General features: G+C 43.2%; 1 protein-coding gene across 3 annotated transcripts in view; it reads right to left on the minus strand.

Annotated features, from left to right (window-relative positions):
• FTO (FTO alpha-ketoglutarate dependent dioxygenase) overlaps nucleotides 1–24647 on the minus strand; it is a 257029-nt gene that overhangs the window by 13315 nt on the left and 219067 nt on the right. The window contains exon 9 of one of the 3 annotated variants that reach the window (XM_081870233.1): nucleotides 20780–20833. The exons of the other annotated variants lie outside the window; for them this stretch is intronic. Within the exon in view, the coding sequence (XP_081726359.1) occupies nucleotides 20821–20833 (13 nt within the window). The 3' untranslated portion in view covers nucleotides 20780–20820. Of the gene's footprint in view, nucleotides 1–20779; nucleotides 20834–24647 lie in introns of those variants that run through there. 3 annotated transcript variants of the gene reach the window in all.

Raw genomic sequence — 24647 nt, forward strand, 5'->3', positions numbered from 1 at the left:
GAGCAGAAAGGAGCAGAAGACTTAAGGAGCTAATCTTCTCCTCTTCTTCTTTTCTACGAGAAAGCAATTTATATTGGTTTGCCTTGAAAATAAAATGAAAAATGAAATTCACATAGCACTAGTGAAATGCTGGAAAGCAGGAGGTCTAGGGAATTTAAAATCCCCCCCAATACAGAGTTTACTATACAACAAATGCTGTAAATTAATGTCCCTGATTACCCATGATCATAGCTGAGATCTGAGATGCTTGCTGCTTGGTCATAAAATGAAGAAATGGAAAGCAGATGCATACGTTGTAAATACTGTCCACTAGTCATGGGGTGGGGTGGGGGATGTCTCAGTGGAAGAATGCAAGCTCTGCATAGGAATATAGGAAGCTGCCTTTTACTGAGTCACACCATTGCTCTACCTAGTTCAGTACTGTCTACACTGACTGGCAGTGACACTCCAGGGTTTCAGAAGAAGAAGAAGAAGAGTTTGGATTTGATATCCTGCCTTTCACTCCCCTTAAGGAGTCTCAAAGCGGCTAACATTCTCCTTTCCCTTCCTCCCCCACAACAAACACTCTGTGAGGTGAGTGGGGCTGAGAGACTTCAGAGAAGTGTGACTGGCCCGAGTCACCCAGCAGCTGCATGCGGAGGAGCGGAGACGCGAACCCAGTTCCCCAGATTACGAGATTACTGCTCTTAACCACTACACCACACTGGCTCTCAGCAAGGGATCTCTCCCAACCCTCCCTAGAGATGCTGGGGATTGAACATGGGACCTTCTGGATTCAAAGCATATGCTCCACAAAATATGTTAAATCACATTAATTTGGTTTCAGAAAACCAACACATTTGGTCCTGGGAGAAGACCCTGTTTCGCATAAAAGCCTAAGTGTGCAATGGCTAATGAATTATTATTCGGACAATCTATATTACTGCTTAATTAGAATAGTCACTGAGAGGCATACAAGAGGCATCATTCAATCAGACTAAAAATGAGTTAAAACTATAAAATCAGAATTAAATTAAAATGCTGGAATAAAAAAGCAGTCAGTAGGTACCAGAGATTCAGTAGTGAAGGGACAACTGGAAGGGAGCTCCATAAAACTGGGCATACAAAACTGGGCTTTTGGGTGGATACAAGCCACACATCTGAGACATGAGGGAACACTAAGAGTGATTCCTTGAAGACTCAGTGATTAGGCAGGGATATAAAGGATTAAGGGGTCCTTGAGGTATCCTGGACCCAAATTGCTAATGGCCTTGTAAATTAATATAAGAACCTTGAATCTGGTCTAGCAGCATATGAGCAGCGTATGACAACTGAGTCATTCACCACAAGTCACTATGGTGGGGCAATTGCCATATTTAGTTCAATAAGCCCACATACCCACATATTACAGGATGAAGATCCATTTGGTTGGAATTCCAGGCACTGCCTCCATAGAGTGCCACTCTAGACTCTTCAGGGGGAAATCTAACCACTTGTTTTATGGATTCCTATATACAGCACTGGCTCTGAGCCATTCCACTACAAAGGCCTTTGAAGCTTTGTTCTATTTCACTTTAGGATGGTAAAGAACAAATAATGGCGAAGTCTTCCTTTACACCAGAGCTCGTCTGATGTCTGTCTACAGACACTTCAAACCTTCAATTTATGTCTTATGCTGAGGATTCGAGGAGAGGGGGTGGGAGAGAGAGCGAAGAGGTAATGTAATATCCCGAGATCTATGGAAGATTGAAATGACCTTCAGAGTAAACTTGGGTGTTGTTCTTAAAATTGCCCTTGCCTGGATTGAAATGACAAAATTGCTTTTCAATTGATGGCGTGCCTGGTTCTGAAATTCCTTGCTGGATGGAATCATTGGCACAGGGCATAACCTAATGAGAATAAAGTAGGTAGAACCCCAGGCATAAACAAAGTGGCTTAGGCTGATCCTTTGTTAGTACTTATGAATGAACTGTGAATGAGTGCTTATACTTTCGGTTTCATCCCCTTCCAGAGCAAATGTTCTGTTAATACATCCAGAGAACAGCCAGTTAAATTGGATAATGTAATCAGTCACAAGATATTTCAATATGTTCTATATGTGACAGTGCTTGGGAGTGAGTCTTGGGCTTCCAAATATCCATACACCACATATAAAATATTTATTTATGAGAAGCGCCATAGCTCAATGGGAAACCATCTGCTTTGCATGCAGGAAGTCTCAGATTCAATCCCTGCCATCTCCAGGAAAGGATGGGAGAGTCCCCTTGTCTGAAACCCCAGAAATCTGAGCTTATTTAGCATCACTGAGCTAGATGGAACAATGGACTGATTCAGTATGTTCTCAGATGAGTGTGCATCCATACGCATGTACGACCTGTTCATACCATCCATATCTTCTTGTTTGCAGCCCACACATATACAGATATAACCCGTGTGGGCATCACACAATTCATGATGATGCTGGAGCAAGATTCCAACACCTGATGTCACACATTGCTACGTGTCCATATTAAATGTTGGCCAAAATAAATTCATAAATGCAGTAAATAAAATCTAGGGGAAATTATCTTCAAGTCTACTGGCTTAATTCAACCACCAATTTATAAATACCTTCTAGGGTTTCTGAAAGAGGTTCAGAGTTCTGGAGCAGCCTCAGAGAATCTGTATGAGAGATTCTCATTCTGACTCTGATTTCTCTTAACATGCACGAGAGATTTGACACACTAGGGCTATAAGCAGGAGTGTGCCGTTCATTGAGCTAAACAGTCATGGCTATTGCTACTCAAGTACATGGTTAGACCCCTGTGTCTTACTACAGTTTTGACACTAAGTTGCAGAGCTATGGAAGAACACCAGAAAGAAGACAACTGCAAGTGCCTTCTGCTTCCATTAAAGCATCTCCATAACAAGTGTCATTTGTGCCACCCCTGCTTCAGGTGTAAGGGGTTAACAAACCAACATAAGAAGAACCCTACTGGCTCAGACCAAGGCCCCATCTAGTCCAGCATCCTGTTCTCACAGTGGCCAACCAGATGCTTATGGGAAGCCTGCAAACAGGACCTGAATGCAACAGCACTTTTCCCACAGGTGTTTGCCAGCAACAGATATTCAGAGGCTTTCTGCCTCCAACAGTAGAGGCAGAGCACATCCACCATGGCTAGAAGCCATAGACCGTCTCATCCTCCTCCATGGGTTGGGACAAACTGTGGGGCAGAGAAAGGCAGTGCTTTAGGCATACCTAGCTAAAGGGTTTCAGACAGTGATGGGAAACCTCAGGCCCAGATAAGCATGAAGTGAAGCCGTCACAGGTATTGGAGCTCCACCGCAATGCACTCGGAGTCACTCAACTTATATTGGGCGGCTTATCTATACAAAACATATCTCCATCACACCAAGTGTACCTTGGCAGAAACCTCCTTCTGGCACAAAGCTGCTTTTGAGACTTTACATGCAATAATTCAGAAATCCTACTTAACATTATCTACCACGAGCCCCGGTACAACCAGCCTATTCAGCAAAACACAAAAGGATTCTACTTAACTTCCTCTGGACGCTGCCGCTGCCTTAGCAGAGGTTTAAAGCTAATCGCATGAACGGAGGTGTTTTTCTAATTAGTAAAGGCCTTCACTATGTGCTAAGAGGCTTGGATGGATCAGGAGGAGGATCAATATTTCCTTCCCATCTGTGCTTTAATCAACTGCTGTGCACTCGCGTACCTGAGGGTCTGGTGTGGATGCACAGGTTACATTTTCCAGAGACAGAAACAAATATCAGCAAGGCAAAGCCATGGTTGCTTTTGTTTGAATGGCAGGAGTTGCAGCAGCAGCAGCAGCAGTTACAATTAGGGCTGCCACCCAATTAAAGAAATCTTAGTTGATTCTTCAGGGTCAATTAATCAATCAATTGATTAAATTTGCATAACTTCCATTTCTTTATTTGAGGCACTTCCAGCCCACTCTTCATTAAATTAAATTCCAGGATGGGATGCTATGTAATAAACATAATGTAGAAAGCATAATAAAAACTAATAATTCTTCCCTGTAATCTGATCTGTGGAACTAGCGCTTCCACAAACGCTACACAAAGCCTATTCCATATTGGTAAAAACTCTACATTTTAGTGTGGCAGCACCTACATTTTGGAACTCCTTGCCCATTGACAACAGGCAGGTGCCTTCACTCTACTGTTTTCAGCGCCTGCTAATTTTTTGTTTGTTAAAGCAACTCTACCCAGATATGTAGTTTACCAGCATTTGTGTGTGTGTGTGTGCCTATGTGTGTGCGCACAAAATCTATGTTTTAACTACTGGTTTTACCTATATAGTGATTTTTTGTCAACTTGTTTTAAACTTATTTCAATGTATATTTTATATTTTTATGTAAGGCGCTTTGAGGTTTCTACAACTCGATGGCATACAATTTCTGTTCAATAAATAAACAAGAGAAGTCTTCAGCAATGTGGATGACTTGCTTTAATCCTATCAGTAACAACGTGCCCCCAAATAGGTAGACAGTGCCAATGATCTGAAATGAACTGCAATATACAAATATTAAGATGCCCCCCCCCCCGCTCAGTCACATTTCTCAAGGTAAGACTTGCACAAAGAGAGAGAATGAGAGAGAGAAGCTCTGTAGGTGAAAGAAAGCCCTGGCCATGCCGTGTTCTCAGTTGCCTCTTTAAGGCGTCTTGGAATTGTGTAAACTGAGAAGGTCATACTAAATCAAAGGACATCATCTGCCTGTTCAAAACGCTATTAACGGGGAAAGCAGTCTTGAGCAGTGCATTACGGCCCCAAGGTCACCTGGGAAACCACTGGGCCACACTGGTTACCCCGTAACAGCTCTCGCAAGCAACTTGATTAGCTGAAATAACCCCCGTGCCCTTGTGACTGGACTTGATGGGAAGTCAAGTTTATCGGCAGACTGCTAAGCTGAAACTTGCACCTTCCTTCCTCTCTCTCTCCCTCCCTCCCTCCCTCCCTTGCTCGCTCGCTCGCTCCCACCACCCCCACAACTTTTTTTTTCATCAAGAAAACAGCTTGGCTGGGAATTCAGATGACATATTCAGTGCTAACACAGAGCTAGCACGGCATAATGGCAAAGAGACCAGGCCGTGAACCAGGAAAACGGCTGGTTCAAGTGATGCCTTGTCCATGAATTGACTTGCCAGCTTTAAAGATGATACTGTTCTCTTGCCACACCCCTCCATCCCTGGTGCTGCCGATACAATACGAGTATTCGTAATAATGGCCCACCTTCCCAGGGCTTAAAGGTTTTTTTAATGAATATTTTTATTCATATACTTTCTAAACATACAAATAACAAGCACCAGCATAAAACAGAATCACTGTACATATGTTGTAATATCGTTTACTATGAAGTCCAGCAGCTTAACTTAATGAGTCTCCTCACAGGTCTCTAAGAGTTGATGGAGGGATTATAGTATGGCTAGATCTGTTAGTGCATATAATAAAATCAAAACCAGACAGTATCCAAGTATTTTTTGCTGTTTTTATAGCCTTCAATCTTCCTGTTAACTTTTTGGCTGAAGCAAATTGCCAAATGTCTGCATACCCCACCTGCCCATGCTTCTTACAAAGTTCAAGGGATTCGGCCTTAAGTTATGTTTATACGAACAATTTCCAAACATTATTATTGCATTGATATCCCGCCTTTCCTCCAAGCAGCTTGAGGTGGCGTACCTGGTTTTGCCCTCCAAACCACTCTGCAACGTAACTTTGGCTGAGAGACACTGACTTGCCCAGAGTCACCCGGCAAGCTGGTTGGGGATTTGAACCCTTGTCTCCCAGGTCCCTAGCTAGCAGGATCCGTGTCAGGCATGATGAAAGTTGTAGTCCAACAACAGCTGGGGACCAAGTTTGAAAAACACTGCTTGACCACTACACCACATTGGCTCTCTACATTAACAAGGTCGACTAACGTCCTATTGATTTCACTGGGTCTACCCTAAGCATGACTTGGGCCCCATCTGCATTATATACCTAAGGCACTATCATGCCACTTTATACAGCAATGGCTTCCCACAAAGAATCTTGAAAACTGTAATTCATTAAGGCTGCTGGGAGCTCATTCCTTCACTTTAGTCAGTGGCACAGCAACCTGGGAGTTTTCCTCTCAACCAAGGATAGGAGACCTCAGTCCCTGGGGCTGAATGTGGCCTTCCAGACCTCTCAGCTTGGCCCTTGGAGCTCCCCTAGGCCAGGGTGTGAAGGTTGTAGATTTTTCAAATAAACATTAGGAACACTAGAAGCTGAGGTTTTCTGAGTCACGACTGTTAGTTCATCTAGAAGAAGAGGAGGAGTTTGGATTTGATATCCCGCTTTATCACTACCCAAAGGAGTCTCAAAGCGGCTAACATTCTCCTTTCCTTTCCTCCCCCACAACAAACACTCTGCGAGGTGAGTGGGGCTGAGAGACTTCAGAGAAGTTTGACTAGCCCAAGGTCACCCAGCAGCTGCATGTGGAGGAGCGGAGACGCAAACCCAGTTCCCCAGATTACGAGTTCACTGCTCTTAATCACTACACCACACAGCTCTCTAGATCAAAATTGCCTACAATGACTGGCAGATGTTCTCCAGGGTTGCATTACATAAGAAGGTAAGAAGAGCCTGTTGGATCAGACTAATCGCCTATCTGGTCCAACATCCATATCTCATAGTGGCTAACCAGATGCCTGAACACAAACTGGCAAGAGCACAAGAGTACTCTCCCCTCCTGTGGCTTCCAGCTGAGCTATGGACCGTCCCTTCCAAACTTCCTAACAGCATAGGTTGCTCTATAGTGGAAGAGGGTGCCTGGGGCAGAGGTGGATTCTCTTTTGCCAGAGGCAAAGATGGGACCTTCTACTCTCAAAGCAGCTGCTCTGCCACTGGGCTCCGGCCCTATCACGACTCTCGCTGGCGACTTAGCTAATCTCAGTCAGAAGAAATTGTGCCAGATCCGTCAGCCAGCAACACCACAGCAGCCTCGTACTCCATCAGCATCCTAAAGACAGACAAGGGCCATGCGGTTGACTGAAATGAGCCCAGTTCTCGGCAGGGTAGCCATCAGCCTGTAACATGCAAGCAGTTTCTTCCTCTCCACCGCCCCCCCCCCTCTCTTTGCCTTTAGGTATCTCAGCCAGAAAAGAAATGTAACTATAATTTCATCTGACTTCAATTGTGTTCAAATTACAGCAAAAAAAGGAAGCAGACAACAAGCTGTAAATATTTAAAGAGACAGAAAATCATTGGGAATCACGCCTTTATGAATATTTGATGAAGAAAGGTTAGCTCTACGGCTGGTAAATTACAAGAAATTATGTCCGTCATGTGACTCTTGTCAGCAAAGGTTAATACAAATAGGTTTGGATTTAGTCAAGATGACAACGGGGATTAAAAAAGATTTGTCCTGTCTTCACCGCAATTAGTTTCCCCCCTTCCTATTATTAGTGTAACAGAGTTTATCGTTAGGATTATGGCAGCCAAGCTATACCTCTCGGAGAAATCATTTTGCTTCTCATAATACTGTGGCAGTTCCACAATGCATTTTTCATCTCCGCTAATCTGGCTCTTAATTGTGCATTTCCGGAGGGAAAGAAAAGGCTGTTAACCCACCAAGTGCCACCAATTCTTGGCAGATATTTATTTATTAAAATTATTGATGCCCCCGAATTTCCATCACAGACAAAAACGGAAACCTTACATTTGCTAACAACCTTTATAAAGTAATACCAACCAAGCAACTTTTAAAAAAATATATACAATAAAACATACAAGTAGATCTACAAACCACTGCTGGGTTATCAGGCACGTACTGAAAAGCACAGCTGAACAATAATTCATTTTTTAAAAAAGCTGATGCCTAAAAGCATACAACTGGGTTTCCAAAGGCATGGAATATTCCATAGCCTGGGTGACACCACGAAGAAGTCCCTGTCAAATATTTACCAGGTTTAGTTTTCCTGAACTGGTGATTCCCAAACTTTACATTGGGGTGCACCAATGTGCCATGATAAGTGCTGAAGTGTCCTTTGAAATATTACACCACCATGCTGGATGCATCCTGTATAATCTCTCTGGCCTTGTCAATAGATGAGCAGTGGTACCATCCCAAAGAGTGTAGGAATGTGTCAGGATTCTGTGGTGCAGTCCATGCTACAGCAAACAAGAAATCCTGGAAGTACCTGCACTTTCCAGGAAACACAGTATCCCTGTTAACCCTCAGTGCCCCAGTGTATGGGCAACCTTTTCCAGAATGGGAGGACAGGTCACCAGCAAACTTCTGATGTTGTTGTTGTTGATGATTTCTTACCTGCCCTCCACATAAGGTCCCAAGATGGATTATGGTGATTTTATAATACAATATTAAAACACTATGTTAAAACAAAACACAGTCAAGAGATTAGGATGGATTCTATATATATAGAGAGAGAGAGAGGTCAGGGTAATGATGCATGCAATGAAAGTAACATAATGAAGGTGCTGGGATATATTAATTAGTGCTATGCTGATTCCAGCCTACAGATTTCACAGATTCTTCTCCTTCACAAAAGAGGAAATTGCTTTTGTGGGCAGTGGTAGATTTTCCACAACATTTTCAAAGGGACCCCAGTTATCTACTCAGGAGTGGGGAACCAGGGCCACATTTACTGGTGGGCAATGCTCCAGAGGTTGGTTGCCAGTGGTGGGTGGGGCAATGTTTCTTGGAGACTATGCATACTGACCAGAGAATGTGCACATTGCCCAGAAAATGTACAAAATATTAGTAAGATATGCACATTTCTCAAGGTTTGTTGGGGATTATGTACAATGATCGGAAAATGTGCACAGTTCCTTCTTCATGGAAAAAATATGTGCAGATTCTGTATGAGGCCCAGGGAATGTGCCCAATGACCAGTTTAATGCACATTTAGAGGTCATTAACATTACTTTATTATACACTCATCCAGTGCTATTTTTCAAGAAAAAGAGGTTCTGAAACTCACAATGAATGCCTCCCTGGTTCTCTTACAATGGCAATGGCGCCCACCTGAGAGGTGCCAGAACTGAGTTCCAGCTGAAAAAAAGCCCTGTACCCACCCACACTGAGCTTCCTATCTTTCGTTATATACATATTTTATTTTATTTTTCTGCAGACATCTATGGAAAGGTAGGGCACACATTTACCAATTAAACATTTCCCTTGTTGAAACTTTGCGGCCAAGACCTCTGAGGCATCCCTCCAACAAAGGGAGAAGTATAAAACTGTGCTAAATCAAGTTGCGTGGAAAAAGCGAAAGGTAACATGCAGCCGCAGACAAAAAGGGTTAACCCAGCAGCCAGCCAAAATGATGAATCGGAATTGGCGTGCCTGGCACAGTTTGATCGCAGGCATCGGTACTTTGGGCATTCCACTGAGATTTGCTTCAGCAGCCGCAGACTCTTCCTTCCACACTTAGAGCCACGTGGAAGGAGGACATTTAACACATCAGGGAACCTTGCTGGATTATCAGATCAACTGATCAATACCATTGACAATACTGCTGTCTAAAAGCATTGGGCCTGCCATCAGAAATGTACACAATAACCGAACGTTCAGGACCTCTGCCGATACATTACCTTTGACCCGTTGCTTCCACAGTGGGCCCAAGAGGCCACTGGCTCTTCCTTCCTGAGCTTTTCCACCTAACTGACTTCCAGCTGCCTGCTTGAATCAAAAGCACCCCTTCATAGCAAACCGTGACCCGGGGAGGAGGAGGAGGAAGGGTAAGAGTCTCTGAGGCATAAAAAGCCCAGCGATTCAGGTCATTCCCATTGCCACTCGGAGGCAGTCATCTCGCCGTCTGCTTCCATCGGGCTTGTGTAAAATCTCATCAATGCACTCTGCATCACGGGGACTCGGTGGGATACAAATGGCTTCTTCATGTAGTCTGCTTGCTCACAGAGATTTGAGTTACCTGCAGAGTAACTTTCCTGCTCTATGACACACACCTGGCCCTCCTGAATAGACATCATGACAAATTTCAACTTGCTGGATTTAACGCTCTAAAAAGCAGCCCAGATTTTTATTGCTCCCGTTGAAGTTAACTCTGAAAGACAGAAGGACGGGGCTTCGTCGATCTGAAAATACTTCAGAATGCATTAGGGAGACCCAAGAAGAAGAAGAAGAAGAAGAAGAAAAGACATGAGGGGGAAGGGAGGAAAGAATACCCATTAAATCTGGAGCATCAATGCAACGCATCAGGTTTGACCGTTGTACTTGATGTGTTGTTCTTCTGGGCATCTCACCATCAAAGAGGAGGGAGGGAGCAACCTGTTCCAGAGAGGAAACATCACTCAGATCAAATGTACTACATAGGAAACATGGGCTGGCAAGGAAAGTTTCAAAACAGGTGGAAAAACCCCAATGAACTGCAGCGACGACAAATGCAGAAGATGTTCCCTTAAATGTGCAAACATCCTACGAAAGATCAAAAGTATCACAGGGTGGATGAAATGGGGCTGATTGATTCACAGCTGGCTTCTCGGTACGCTACAACCAGAAGGCTGCACAGGAGCACAGAAACACCGGAAGGTGCCTTATACGGAGTCAGACTCATTGGTCCACCTAGCTGGATATTGTCTACACACTGACTAGCAGGATCTCTGCAGGGTTTTGGGCAAGGGACAGTCCCAGCCCTTCCTGGAGGGGCCAGGGGTTGAACCTGGGACCTTCTGCATACAAGATGGTCTACCCACTGAGCTATGTTTCTTCCACTAACAGGCAGCAGGCATTGTCCTTGTGTGTGGGAAGTCTGGTGCTGTGTGTAACTGATGCTGTCCTTAAACTACATATTTATCTGTTCCATTTCTCTCCTGCTCTTCACCCCAAAGGAGCCCATTCTAAAGCAGTAATGCTCAGTTGTGGCTACTGCTGTATTGGAGATTTTCTAAGGGAGGGGGCAGGCACTATGCATGCAATGAGACATTAGGAAGGACCAAATAATGTATCAGGTTCTGTAAGAAGAAAGCCCACAATTTGAATCTTCCATCTGCCATAAATTTGCTAGGTGGCCTATAATAACAGTGATTTACCTTACAGGGCTGTTCTAAGGGTTAGAAAAGTACATGAGACTAGCCAGGGGCTCATCTATTCCAGCATCGTTTTCTCCCAGTGGCTGATCAGATGCTTATGGGAAGCCCACAAGAAGGACTAAAAGCAGGGTCTCTTTCTGATCCTCAAGACGCTCCCCAGGCAACACCCCTCCCCAGGCCTCTTCCATTACTGGCCCTCCTTGTGTGCATTGGCCTGCCTGGAAAGTGTCCTTGATATTACAGTAGTATCTCAGGTTAAGAACTTAATTCATTCTGGAGGTCCGTTCTTAACCTGAAACTGTTCTTAACCTGAGGTACTACTTTAGCTAATGGGGCCTCCCGCTGCACCGCTGTGCGATTTCTGTTCTCATCCTGAAGTAAAGTTCTTAACCCAAGGTACTATTTCTGGGTTAGCGGAGTCTGTAACTTGAAGCGTCTGTAACCCAAGATACCATTGTAATGCCTCTCCCTTGCAGGGGTAGGCGATGGAGGGTTTGTGCATGTGAAAACCTCTGGTTTTTTTGTGACTGGATTGCAGCCAACTGCAAAAGTTAAGAGTCACATCCATTGTTTGTCCCATTACTGCCTTTGGCCACACGCACCACTGGCCTTTGTGGAATGTTGCCCTTGAACTGAAAAAGATTTCCCAGGCCTGGGATGGGGTGTTGAAGCTGGACCTCCAGACCTGAGTTCAAATCTGCATGCATCCACACAGCTCAGCCAGCCGCCTTGGCCCTACCACTGTCTCCAAGTCTAACCAAATCCACAGGCTCACTGCGATGACTGAAAGGAATCAGTTCAGATAGACTACTCTTCAAAAAAAGAGAAAAAAAGAAAAAGGCAGAGAAACCCAAGTAAAATCAATGGACTGGGTGTGTTTTCACATAGCGATCCTGTTCCGTATTTTCCCCTGGTTCAGTTCTGGGTGGGTGGGTAGGGAATTCTGGCTTTCTTACTGGACTTGGCATTCCAGAGTGCATAAGAGTTTGTCACGGTAAGCTTCACGTGGTATAAATTCAATTTTTATTGCAGGTTTATTAAAGAATAGTTGTTTCACCAACTGTTAATTAAATCTGCTATCTAAATTGAACAGAAAATTACAGGGCAGGCAAAGCTTGTAAAAGACTCTATTACAGATAAGGACATACTTGGTCATCTGAAGAGTTTGACATCAGTTTTGAAAGCAGCATTGTGTTCCCAAACTCCTCGGCAGTTTTCCTGAGCCACTTTTGTTCTTTCCTACCCATTCATTACCAAGTCCCATTTGCTGAACAACTTCTCTGTTATTTTAAGGTTCCTCCCCGCATCCCGCCCACCATTAATAAAGCGTGATATATTTTGTCTGCAGGCAAAAAATAAAATAAAAAATTCTGATTCTCAGCCTTTAAAGCTGAGAAAGCCCTAACATTTCATTTCGCTTTGATGGCACAGCATAAGACTATGTTTTAAATGCAAAAGCAATGGAGTAGTGAGTTTAGCATGTTAGTCCAAGGAAGAGCTTCAACCTAGATAAATATGCAGGAGGAAGATGAAGATGCAAACAGATTGCCTTTTCCCTGTCATCCTGCTTGAAGATGGGGAAGGGCTGTAGCTCATTGGTAGGGCATCTGCCTTGCATGTAGAACGTCCCAGCTTCAATCCTCAGCATCTCTATGGAAGAGATTCCCTATCTGAAACCATGGAGAGCCACGGACAGTTGGGGCTTATCCACAATTCTGTTTGCCCCACTGTTTCCCCCTGCAAAAACATGTAGTTTAGCCCTGAATTGGAACAAACAGCAAGCGGGTTTCCCACAGATCGCCGTTTGTTCTGATTTAGCACTAAAGAGTAGGTTTTATGGGGGAAAGCAACAGGGCAAGGGCAAAACTGCTCGGACCCATGCACAGAAAGCACGGGGCAAGCAGCAAACCACTCAGACTTGTGCTTTCTAGGCATGGGAGAAGCAGAAGTGTGGACAAGCTTGATGGATCAAAGGTCTGGCTCAGCATAAGACAGCTTCTTATGTGTCTATGAACCATTAGAACAGGGTGGGAAGGCCTTTTCAGCCCCATTTCCTTTTCTGCTATCTTCCAGTAGAGGGAGGGGTCAGACACAAAAGCAGAGAAAGCAAGAATTGCAGATTTTAGCTTTGTACCGTTGGCTGGTTTCTACAGACGCTCACACATTCTATGAGTTAGAATGACAAAGATAGCTCACAATTGTCTTTGCCATTCTTGCTAATCATTACCAGGACATTTCACTGCACAACTTGCTTTATGATAGCTATCCCATTTATTCTCACCACAATGTTGTGAACTAGATTTAAAAGGACAACAGATTTCTAGGGTCATCTAGAGAGAGACATAGCGGAACAAGGATTTTAATGTTGGCTTTCCACATGCAAGAGCTGACACACTACCTACAGATTCAAGTAGGCCAGGTTATAAATACTTGGTAATAATTCCTGTTCCTTACTTCAGATATTCTAGAGAAATTCTTCATGCACGGTTGGCATGGAGACATTGTGTGTGATGGGGCAATGCACATCATAGGGACTTTTGACAACCTCAGGATCAGAGTCACATATTTTGGGGGAACAAACTTCTGTCCTTCCCTGGACTGTACCGTTGTACTTCAGAGTGCAGGTATGAATCTCCTTACATGTAGAAAATTAATTTGGGGGACAGAAAGTTTAGACACGTTCATATTGATGTGCTAACTTTCTACATGCAGGGATGTTTATTATTATTATTTTCCCAAAGAAGAGCATAAAAAAATGCAAACCCCCCTTCAATGCAATCTGAAGTAGTATAGTTCAGGAAGGACTGCAACACATGAATCAATTTACTGACCTTGCAGTTTGAACCATAATCTTTCATTGTCATCAGGTTCTTGGGCTGATTTTCCACGACAGATTAAAGTGGCTATTTTGAAATTATTTCACCTTGCCTATTAGGGAAAAAATGTTTCAGCTCCTGTCATGGATTGTTAAGCTGGCAAAAATATTTCTGTTTATTCCAATTAGTGAAATCATTTGCTGGTAGGAGACATTTCAAGATAGAAGGATCCACTTTAAAAATAAACCTTGCCCCACTGGGAAACTCATCCTTTGTCTGACAATTCAGGCAATGTTATTTAGAGATTTTTTAATTGCTCAGTTGATCTGTGGGCAAATCTCAATAATCAAAACAATATAAAAACTGGGCTGGGTGGGTGATTGTCTTTTTTTTTAATAATTGTAATAAAATGCTGGTAACATCTGGGGAACGATAACTTGTCCAAGATTGGCAGTGTCAGAATTTATTTTCCAATACATCTTTGTGTCTCTGTGTGTTTTCTTTAAAAATTATAACCATTTTTAAAAAGTTCTTGTTAGCTCTGGGAAAGAAGGACAATGTGACATATTAATGTTCATCGGGACAATTGAGCCTTGCTTAACGATAATTAGCAGGGAAAGCAGAATGCAACTAGGTCTCCCAGAAGCACTGAATAATGTTTGCAATTATTATTATTTTAAATTCTAAGTCACCTACAGAATGTCACCTACAGAATGTAAGTTAGAAATATGAATAAACAAATAAAGGAGGCCTGTCATCCTTCAAGCCTGTTGTGCAAACTTCATTACAAGGGTGGGGAGGCAGAATGCAGCCCTGGATTTTTCTACCTGGCCCTCTGGAAGCTTCTCAGCTATATATTCTCTCCCCAGGCCACACCCTTCTCCCATCTTGCTTCACACCCTGATTGGCTGTTTCTGCCTGGCTGGAACATGACCTTGAACTGCGATTGTGACTCAAGCTTGCCTGGAGTGGGGGATACAGAAGGGATTGAGGATGTGTGTAATGGCAGCCATTGTTCTGCCCACCTTTGCCTCTGGCCCTGCCCACCACTGCCACGTGGCCCCCATCAGGTTGCCCACAACGGAATGTGGCCCTCGAGCTGGGGGGAAACTTCTCCTCTAGTTTCAGACAGGGAGTTTCTCCCAGCCTATTTGGAAATGACACTGAACCCAGGACCTTCTGCACGGAAAGCAGGTGCTCTGCCACTGAACCAGGGTCCTCCCCATGCAGGAGAAGCATCATCCAATCCAGGCCAGAGCTGCTCTAATGTGCCAAGTCCACGCCTGAACTTTTGGTGCATGAAACTGACAGGCGCCTCGTGTGATTCTCCCTGACCAACACTACCCAATTTTCTACTTAAATCTGTAATTCTGAAACCGGTTCCGATTATTTGGAGGGATGGGAAGGCAAGGCATGCCGTTATTGAGACCGAAGGCAACTTTCAAGAATGCCAGGAGAAAACCAGCCCTTTATCTCCCTCCTGTATACGCACCGGAGAGTGTGGGTCAGACGCTATTGCCCTATGTGAGCAGCATAGGCCATATCAGAGTAACACGCATATCAAGCTGCCGATCAAAGCCCTTCTTAATGTGTGCTCAAAAGCACTCAAAAACAACAGCTGAAGGTTATCTTTCATCATGCAATATGACTGTTGGATATTATGTATATTGACTGGGAAATGGGCACAATTCCCTCTTCATGGAACTATTATGTGCACATTCTCCATAAGGCCTGGTGCACAATGTCTGGTTGTTATGCACATTAACCGCTCAACTTGCATTCCCCTTAACATATACAAATCTTCTCAACAATTACAAAGAATCATGAATCCTATCTGGTGTGCAGAAAATTAAAACCAAGAGTTCAACATTCAGATAAATGGGGGGGGGGGGAGAAACAAGTAAAAAGCAAAGCTATATACAAAAATCCAATAATTCCCAAACAGCAAGGGATGCAATCCTAATTGCATTTTCTGGGGGGATATAACCAATGGGGCTCACTTCTAAGTAAACATGCATAGGACTGAGTGGTCAGAGTCCACGTCCCACAACTTGTGTTAATTACTTATTATTTATTAATTACTTCTATGTATAGACTGTTTACTATCTGAAAAATCTCAATATGGTTTACAATAGATAAATACGTAAGTATATATAATTATCACAAACATACAAGTGAATATGTCAACCCAGCATGCCGCAGCTGTGCAAAAGGCAAATTCTATACTAGGAATCATTAGGAAAGGGACTGAAAATAAAATTACCACTATTATACAACCATTATACAAGTCTGTGGTGTGGATGCACTTGGAACATTGTGTACAGTTCTGATAGCTTCCCCTCAAAAATAAAAATTAAATTGTAGAGCTGGAAAAGGTTCAGAAAAGGGCAACCAAACTGATTTCTCCTTGTGCTGTGGGATGTTCTCCCCCTCTCCACCCCACCCCCATATGCCCCCTAAATGTGTTCTAGGTTAAGAAACTCCTCTGGAGCAGTTTTGGAAGTGGGGGTGGGAGAAGAGGGGAGGATTCCCATTGCACAAGCAGAAATCATTGCACTGCTGAGTCACAGCGGCTGAATACTGCCCCTTAAATTCTTATTAATGTCAAACAACTCTTCAATATGGAGATTTGAATGACAGCAAAGATACGACATCTGTGGGTCACCTATGATAATACGCTACTTGAGAGAGAAAGAAGGGCTTCATTTTAACATACAGATGCAAAGCAGAATATCTTGCCTTGCTCTGGTATGCAGCTGGTTTATGAGTATCTGGAAGGGAACCTTTATGCTTGGTCACCCCATAAGCAGTAGACAACTGGCTCCTCTCCTGTAATGTAGTACTTCATTAAAACTCAAGACTGTTTGGCAGGCACAGACACTGAGCACGGCTTACAGTTCACATCTGTTGGTAATGACAGGAGGCTGAGTCTGTTTCTTCCCACTAAAGACCAAGTACACAATCCAGTGCAGTTAATCAATAAGATAATGGAATGAATCAATAGCAAAGATTTTTAAAAGGTCTTAATTAAAGAAACACTTGCAGATACAAACGACGTCTTCAATCTATTGATGGTACCAGGGTGAGGGGATAAACGCGCGCGCGCACACACACACACACACACAACTTTATTTTGCATGCATGCATTTTGCTGAACCACGCAATTGCTTTGGGGGCGGCCTGAGCTACCCAGCTAATCAATGTCTTCTCCGCTCCGGTTGGGTAAATGGCTCTACAAAGATATTCCAAAATGTGTTGCCTTTAAAAGAAGACCTTGTGGTATGGTGGTGAACCCACATCTTGTGTTATTTGTTTTCTTGGACAGACTGCTCAATTACCTGGGTACAGGATCAAATTGGCTGAACAGACCCTTTTCAGCTCTGAGATGCAGATTTAGAATAATTAAGGAACACCTAAATTGATGGATCCTATTAATGCACAGGAAGCCTCCAGCGGGCCCTCCAAGCAAACGTTGTCAATAGTTTTGATTCTTCCATGGTTGTGTGCCAGACACTGTTTTAAAGAGACATCAATCTGTAATGTCAGCATTTATCTAACGAACCTTCAAAAATCAATGTCCAAAACAGTCCATTATTTGAATACACCCTATTTGTACATTTTCCACGAGAGGTTGGAAAAAGCTAGATGTTAACCTCATAATTAGAACAAGGGGCTGGACAGTCTTAAAAGGACCAAACAACATGTTCAGGGTGCCCTGGGAGGATTTTGGCTTCTTTCTTTCTTTCTTTCTTTCTTTCTTTCTTTCTTTCTTTCTTTCTTCAGTCCAAAATAGTTTGTAATACAGAGATCTGCTTAAAAAATCCCATTGGGTGTACACTCCTTGGTCACTGGTATCCAACTCATGCCAGTAGGAGTTTGAGGTATACCTGGTCAAGAGTGATAGTGCTCAGTCTATGTCTAATCATTTATTACAAGTTGTTTTCACCATTATCATGTTGTTATTATTAATTCGATCTGTTTGTCACTTGTTGTCACTTGTAACCTGGAAATCTCCAAGTGACTTAAAGCACTGTTAAAAGCACCAAATAAATATTTTATCCCCTCAAACAGCACACACACAAACAAAAACAAAATTAAGAAGTTATGGTAAATTGACCTCCCTCCCCAGCTCAGCTACAATTTGGGCTCAGCAAATTAAACTATTGCCCATCTAAAATGGGGAGGGGGAGGGGGAGGGGGTGGAATTCTGAAATTTACACCCTGTTATGTTCCCTGTGGTGTCCTACTTATCAAGGAGCCCTGGGACATTTAGCTTCCAGGGCATAGTAAGGACTCTGGGACCCTGGGAAAATAACATTTCCTAGGGTCTCTGGTGTCTGGAATTGTTGTCATGTTTAAGCCAGGAGGAAAAGAGTCACACTGGCTAGGATTATGAGCATTACATGCAGAAGATGTGTATTATGAGGATGCATTATGAATGGAAAAAGTTTGTCTACCCTGACTAGTATTAAAAGTTTGTAATTACTGAAGTTAGTGCAACTATTTGCTATTGTACGTTGCAGCTCAGCAGCATAGCTGAGATGTACAGATGGGTGCATATGAGACCTTCAGGTATAGGGCGGTATAGAAATAAAATTATTATTATTATTATTATTATTATTATTATTATTATTATTATTATTATTATTACACCCTGGAAGGGAGGGACACTTAGAATTGCAACACAATTCACTGCACATGACCTTCCCAAAAGACTGGGCCACCTCTGTAGTACACAGAAGATTTAACAACTGCAGGGAATCAAGATGATCCCAATTATTATATGCTTTTCCACATCTCCCCTGCTAGACACACCAACTTGGTTTCTTGACACTGCCTTGGAAATATACCTGACAGTTGCGTTCTCTCTTTTTCCCTTGGCTATTCTGTAGGGAAGTCCACTTAGCTCCCCCCAAGCTTGTGGATGCTTCCGAGCTCTCTTCCTCCTTTTTATTTCTTGTTAGCATTTACTCTCCGCTCAGGCTCACTCTTCTGTCTGCGAGATTCCTTGAAAAATGATGTTTTTGACACAATGTCAGCCAGGAGGAAAAGGTTTAAGTTTGCTTCTCTTCTGCTTTTATTGTAAGCCGGCCCACATGATTGTCATAAAGCTGGGGTTCTTCTGCCTTATAACAAGGGGTGACAGGTATTCCATTCAAAGCTCTAGCAGATGGGTTGTCTTGTAATCTCTCTTTATTCCCAGTGACTCTCCCGCTCGCTCCCCTCTTCTCTTCTGTCCAGAGTGTTTACTCTAGTTGCTAGCATGTAACTGTTAGGCATGCCTGAGACAGTTCAAAGCACTGACGGCCTGGTGAATTAGTTGGGGTAGGATGCTCGCTGGCTTGATTGGAGAAGCTACTTCCAAGCAAGCCAATTGCCAGATGTCTGTCCAATTAAATAAGTCTTCCCCAAACTTCTGATATCTGAAGACCCCCCCCTCTAAATTATAAATCAGAGCCATGCTTCATCCTTCAGTTCAAAAAAGCTTACATTTAAAGGGTGCTGGTGTTAGCAGTCTGGGGCTGCAGGGGACTGAAAACTCGTCACTATTTCTGCAACATCCTGGAGCTGTCCAATCAGCATTAAAAGGGGGACTTTTCAGCCACTGTCTGCTCCAAAGCTAAGTATTTAGGAACACCGAAAACACAAGGTGCTTCAGTGTCAAGAGAATGGTGGGCAATGGTTCTGCCATGTACAATGGAACTTCATGGAAAATACAACTGAAGTCAGTCCAAAAGAAGATATTGGAACACTCCAAATCATCTACCCATATACGTGCCCATATAGAAAATAGTAGATCCAGCTGAAAGGCAACACCTGGAGATCTGTACTGATCATTGCACTGCATCCTTAATTATTTTTACTGCAGAATAACAAGATTATTGTATAATCTTAGAAAGGGTGCAGCTGCGACTATCGTAAAGGGACCCTGCACTCCTAAATTTCTCACCATGGTACTGAAAGTGCGAAAGGGTTCACAGGAAGCTGCCTTACACCAAGTCAGATCCCTGGTCTATCGAGTTCACTGTTGTCTACTCAGACTGGCAGCAGCTCTTTGGATAGGGGGGCATTCCCAGCAGGTAATACTGGGGAATCAAACCTGGAGCATTCTGCATGCAAAGCAGATGCTCTCCTACTGAGCCACAGCCCTTCCCCACATTAAAAAAAAATGACCTGCTATCATGAACCTGACCATGAGAAGAAGCCAGGCCCCCGAAAGACAGGTGAACCAACTGCACAGGGAAAACTGTGCAAGCTGTGGGGGTGCTAAATGCAGACCAAGGTCCATCCAGTGAACCTAAGTCAGATACCACTGAACTGGGACCCCCCGAGACAGTATCCTCTGACCCAGATGCTCACAAGGAACTGGTGCCCTTTCTACAATTGGCCTCTGAGACTAGGATACAGCACCCTAGTAGGTCCTGACCCGCCAGCTGAAAACCAGTGCTCTGGGCGTATTCAGTACATGAGCCGAGGAAGTATGTAATGAACACAATCCAAAATCAATAGCAAGAAACATGAGCAGCATCTGAATAATATTTGGTTGAAATAGGCTGACGGCGGAGAGAGCAAGCCAGAGACATACATCGATAGCTGTAACTGAGTTGTCTACAATTTTTGTACAATAAGAATTTGAGTACATATCAATAGAGCAATTCTTAGGGTGAGCAATAATAATGATGAAAATCAATGTCGTAAAACAAAAAGTTAGCTCAGCAGACAAACTCTCTACAAGCTAGGCAGGCCTGGGCTTTGAACTGGAAGCATTTCTCTCCAGTCTTTTAAATCTAACACCCACCCACCCACCCGTTGTTGTTGTTGTTGTTGTTGTTGTTGTTGTTGTTATACCTTCTTCCTAAGAAGGCAAACAACACGTGATAAAACAATAAAAACATATTTTTAAAATTCCAATTAATTAAGATGCAGACTGGGAAAGATCTCAAGTGAAAAGGTTTGCTGACAGAGGAAGGTCTACAGGTGAGGCCTAAAAGACAACAGAGATGATGCCTGTCTAAGATTCAAGAAGAGCAAATTCCAAAGGTGCCGCAACACTAAAGACCCAATTCCTACACTGTGTGGAACGAACCTCCTGATAAGGTGGTATCTGCAGAAGGCCCTCACCTGAAGGATGCAAGCTCTGCTGGTGAACTGGATATAAAAGGGGTTAGATGATCTTTCATTAAGGGAATAGAAAGGAATGACAGGGAACCTATGGCTCTGCAGATGTGGTTGGACTACAAGTCCTATTACCCCGACAGCTGTCCAGAGCTAATGGGAGTTAGAGTCCAACAACACCTGGAAAGTCGCAAGCTCCCCAGCCCTGAGCTAGGGGAATAAAATGTGTTCCAAATGCTGCAATACACAACTATGTATAAAAGCAGAAAGATACCAAAAGCTGGTTGCACTTTTAATTGAATTGTTGTTTACTAGGTGAACAACTGTGACCCAATGCATGCTTATTCAGAAGGAAGCATTCGTTAGGGTTTACTCCTGGGGAAATGTGCATAGGATTTTAGCTTATCCTGTATCTATTTGCAATCCTACATCCATCCATTTAACTGGGAGTTAGTTCCATTGAAAACTGCAGGAATAAACTCTGAGCAATTGTGAATAAGATGGTGATGTAAACTGGTTAGATTGATTCATTCCCCCACCCCAGATTAATGGGAAAGCAAATTTTTATAAAAGTACTTCCAACAAACCCCCATGAGCAGTAAGTGGCATCTCTGAAGAGAGATCCACTCCTTCTCTTACATAGAGGCAGAATGTAAGAAAAGCCTGCTGGATCAGGCCAGTGGCTCATCTAGTCTGGTATCCTGTTCTCAGAGGAGCCAACTACATGCCTATTGGAAGCCAATGAGCAGGGTCTGAGTGCAACAGCACACGGGATTGTATCCAGCGCCAGTCCTACTCAGAGTAGACCCACTGAAGTTAATGGACATGGCTAACTTTGGTTCATTAGTTGCAGTGGGTCTGCTCTGAGTAGCCCTTAGTTGGATACAACCCAGTACAGTGGTACCTCGGGTTACATACACTTCAGGTCACATACGCTTCAGGTTACAGACTCCGCTAACTCAGAAATAGTACCTTGGGTTAAGAACTTTGCTCCAGGATGAGAACAGAAATTGTGCTCCAGCGGTGCGGCAGCAGCAGGAGACCCCATTAGCTAAAGTGGTGCTTCAGGTTAAGAACAGTTTCAGGTTAAGAACGGACCTCCAGAACGAATTAAGTACTTAACGCGAGGTACCACTGTAATAATATATGAAAGGGGATATATGTATTTCTAAGAACGAAACTGGGCCTGCAGCAAAACAAAAGAAGTGAGACCGACACTGCAGTGATCTTGTTCAGGATTCCAGCCAGCCATGTTCATTACCAGAATATGGCATTCCACCCTCCCTCCTCATTTTCTGTCATCCCTTCCCAACAGCATTCTGTGCTCACTGAGCATGCTCAGCATTCACAAATCTGCTTTGGAGTCCCCCACTCCTTGGGTTGATCTGCCCCTGCAGTGTGTGGATGTGGAATGATTGTCTACATAAGGATCTTATTGGTATACATCAGGGGTGGGTAACCTTTGGCCCTGCAGATGTTGCTGAACGGCAACATCAACCCCAGCAAGCATGGCCAATGGCCCAAGAGTTGCTGTTCAGCAACATCTGGGGGGGCGCACACTGGTTCCCCACATGATAAATGAATTAACGTGCTCCAGCCAAGGGTTTGTGAATTTACTCCCCTCACTTAACTGAGAGGGTTATTGTGGGGATAAATGGGCTAAGCATCGTTACGTGTACCTGGCGTGCTAAAAAGGGCTGTTGAACGTGAACAAATAATCATCAAAATGCAAGGGACGCTCCATTGATGTTGGCGGCTCCGACCTGCATTTAAAAGGGGGGTGGGAGTAGAAGAAGGAGCAGCTTAGCCTTTTGAACACCTGAAGTTGGCTGCCTTGTTTGCATTTCGCCGAAAGTACTATTGAAAGTAAACAAGGAGCTTTGGTGAATTATTTAGCATACAAATAAACCAGGGGGAAAAAATCAGGCTAAGTAGGCCACTATGCGCTAACTTGGATTGAAATATTCATCTGTAAATAACTCCTCAATCTGCTGCTTTCACGTACAAATACTACATGGAACATTAGCCACAAGTAGCTTCCAGGGATATTCAGGCTCGCTGGAGAGCAATTTTTATGTCTAGTGGCATCTGTGGGTAGTGATATGGACTGAGTCTTAATATAACCAACATAAAATTTATGGGAACACTCAGAGCAATAGCAACACACCGTCAGACAGCTGGTGGCTGATGCGTAGCACATGCGGATTTTATATGCGCTGCGTAAACTAACCTTTGCAATAAAGATTTAGCAGGTTTATTAGTTTAGGAAATCGCTATAATTAAGGATAATTCATAATGGGCGCTTATCCACTCTACGGCAATCGCTAGCTTAATTTGGGCTCCATTTCTTTGAGCCATAAATAAGTGCGCCGCTATCTTCGGCACAGATGTGGCATTCAACCTGTTCAAGTTGGTTGGTTTTTGCTTGTGTTTTAATCAAAAGAATTAGGAGATAAGCCAATAAAATGCAGTGTGCTTGAAATGAATTAGCGAGAAAACGCAGAGTGGAAGTTTGCAAAACTCCACTAAAAAGTAGTGTAGCTCCCAGGCTGAACACAAAGATTGCAAACATTTCTACGTATGGAGAGGATCCTTACCATACGTTTTCCGATCTGGAGAGAAGGGGCATATATGGCTGGAATAATTAACGAGGGCAGAGGGGAGGGGAGAGAAATACGAGTTTGACCTTTGTGTGCCATTTCTGTTCCACGGCGCCAATAATTGGAGGTTTGACCTTTGTGAGTACCTGGCAACTTCCTTACGTTCTTTTGCCTTCCAAATTGCCTGCACACAAAGGAGAGTCCCAGAAAGTACTCCTGCTTAAGTAGGGATGTGTGAACATGTCAATTTCAGTTCCTGTCAATTTCTAATTTTTCCAATCTTTAATTCAGTTTTCCACGTTCTTCTAGATCGGTTTGCAGTATATATTTCTATAAATTCCTCATTAAAATTCATCAGCATTTTAGTATGAATTTCTCCAAATATATACTTTTTTGCAGTTTAGACTAATATACATATTTCTTTACATGGGCAATTTCCCCATCGGTACTGTATTTTTGTATGTTATCTGCACCAATATATGCATTTTTATGCACCCCTTACCTCAACAGAGGCATTTTTGTACACTCTATTTGACTGGAGTACAGCATTGCAAAATTCAGGAAAAAATGCTGTGGATTTCAAAAGATAAACGTGTTTCAGTTTGTATATGGGAAATGCAAATTAGGCAGACCCACCTTTAAATGCAAACTGAATTGATTTCCCCACCTGATGTGTGTGGTAATGGGGAACCGAATTCTGTGTCCAATAACTCCTGCTCCCCAAATTCAAAGACCAGAATAACTCAAAAGTTCTACAGCAAAGATCAGCCTGCAAAGTCCAAAATGGCCTCTTCTGCCTCTGAAGCTGAATGAACTGTGTTAAAATAATGCCAGTTTGAAATTCAGAGAAAACATTGCTCTCATAAGGAAAATATGGAGTTCATAGGGAATGAGCAAAGTGCATTGTTTTGCGGAGGCAGGGGGAGCTATTCAGAATTCATCTAGTACTTTCCACTTTTTATTCAGTACCATGGAAATTTCCAGTTTTCTGATGTAGGAATGATATGGAATTTTGGAATGGTGCATAACTGCCATGGGGGAATCACGGAACTTCCTGATTCATTTATCATGACATTTTATATA

Source organism: Podarcis erhardii (assembly GCF_964252035.2).
Source record: "Podarcis erhardii genome assembly, chromosome: 7".
Lineage (NCBI taxonomy): Eukaryota > Metazoa > Chordata > Lepidosauria > Squamata > Lacertidae > Podarcis > Podarcis erhardii.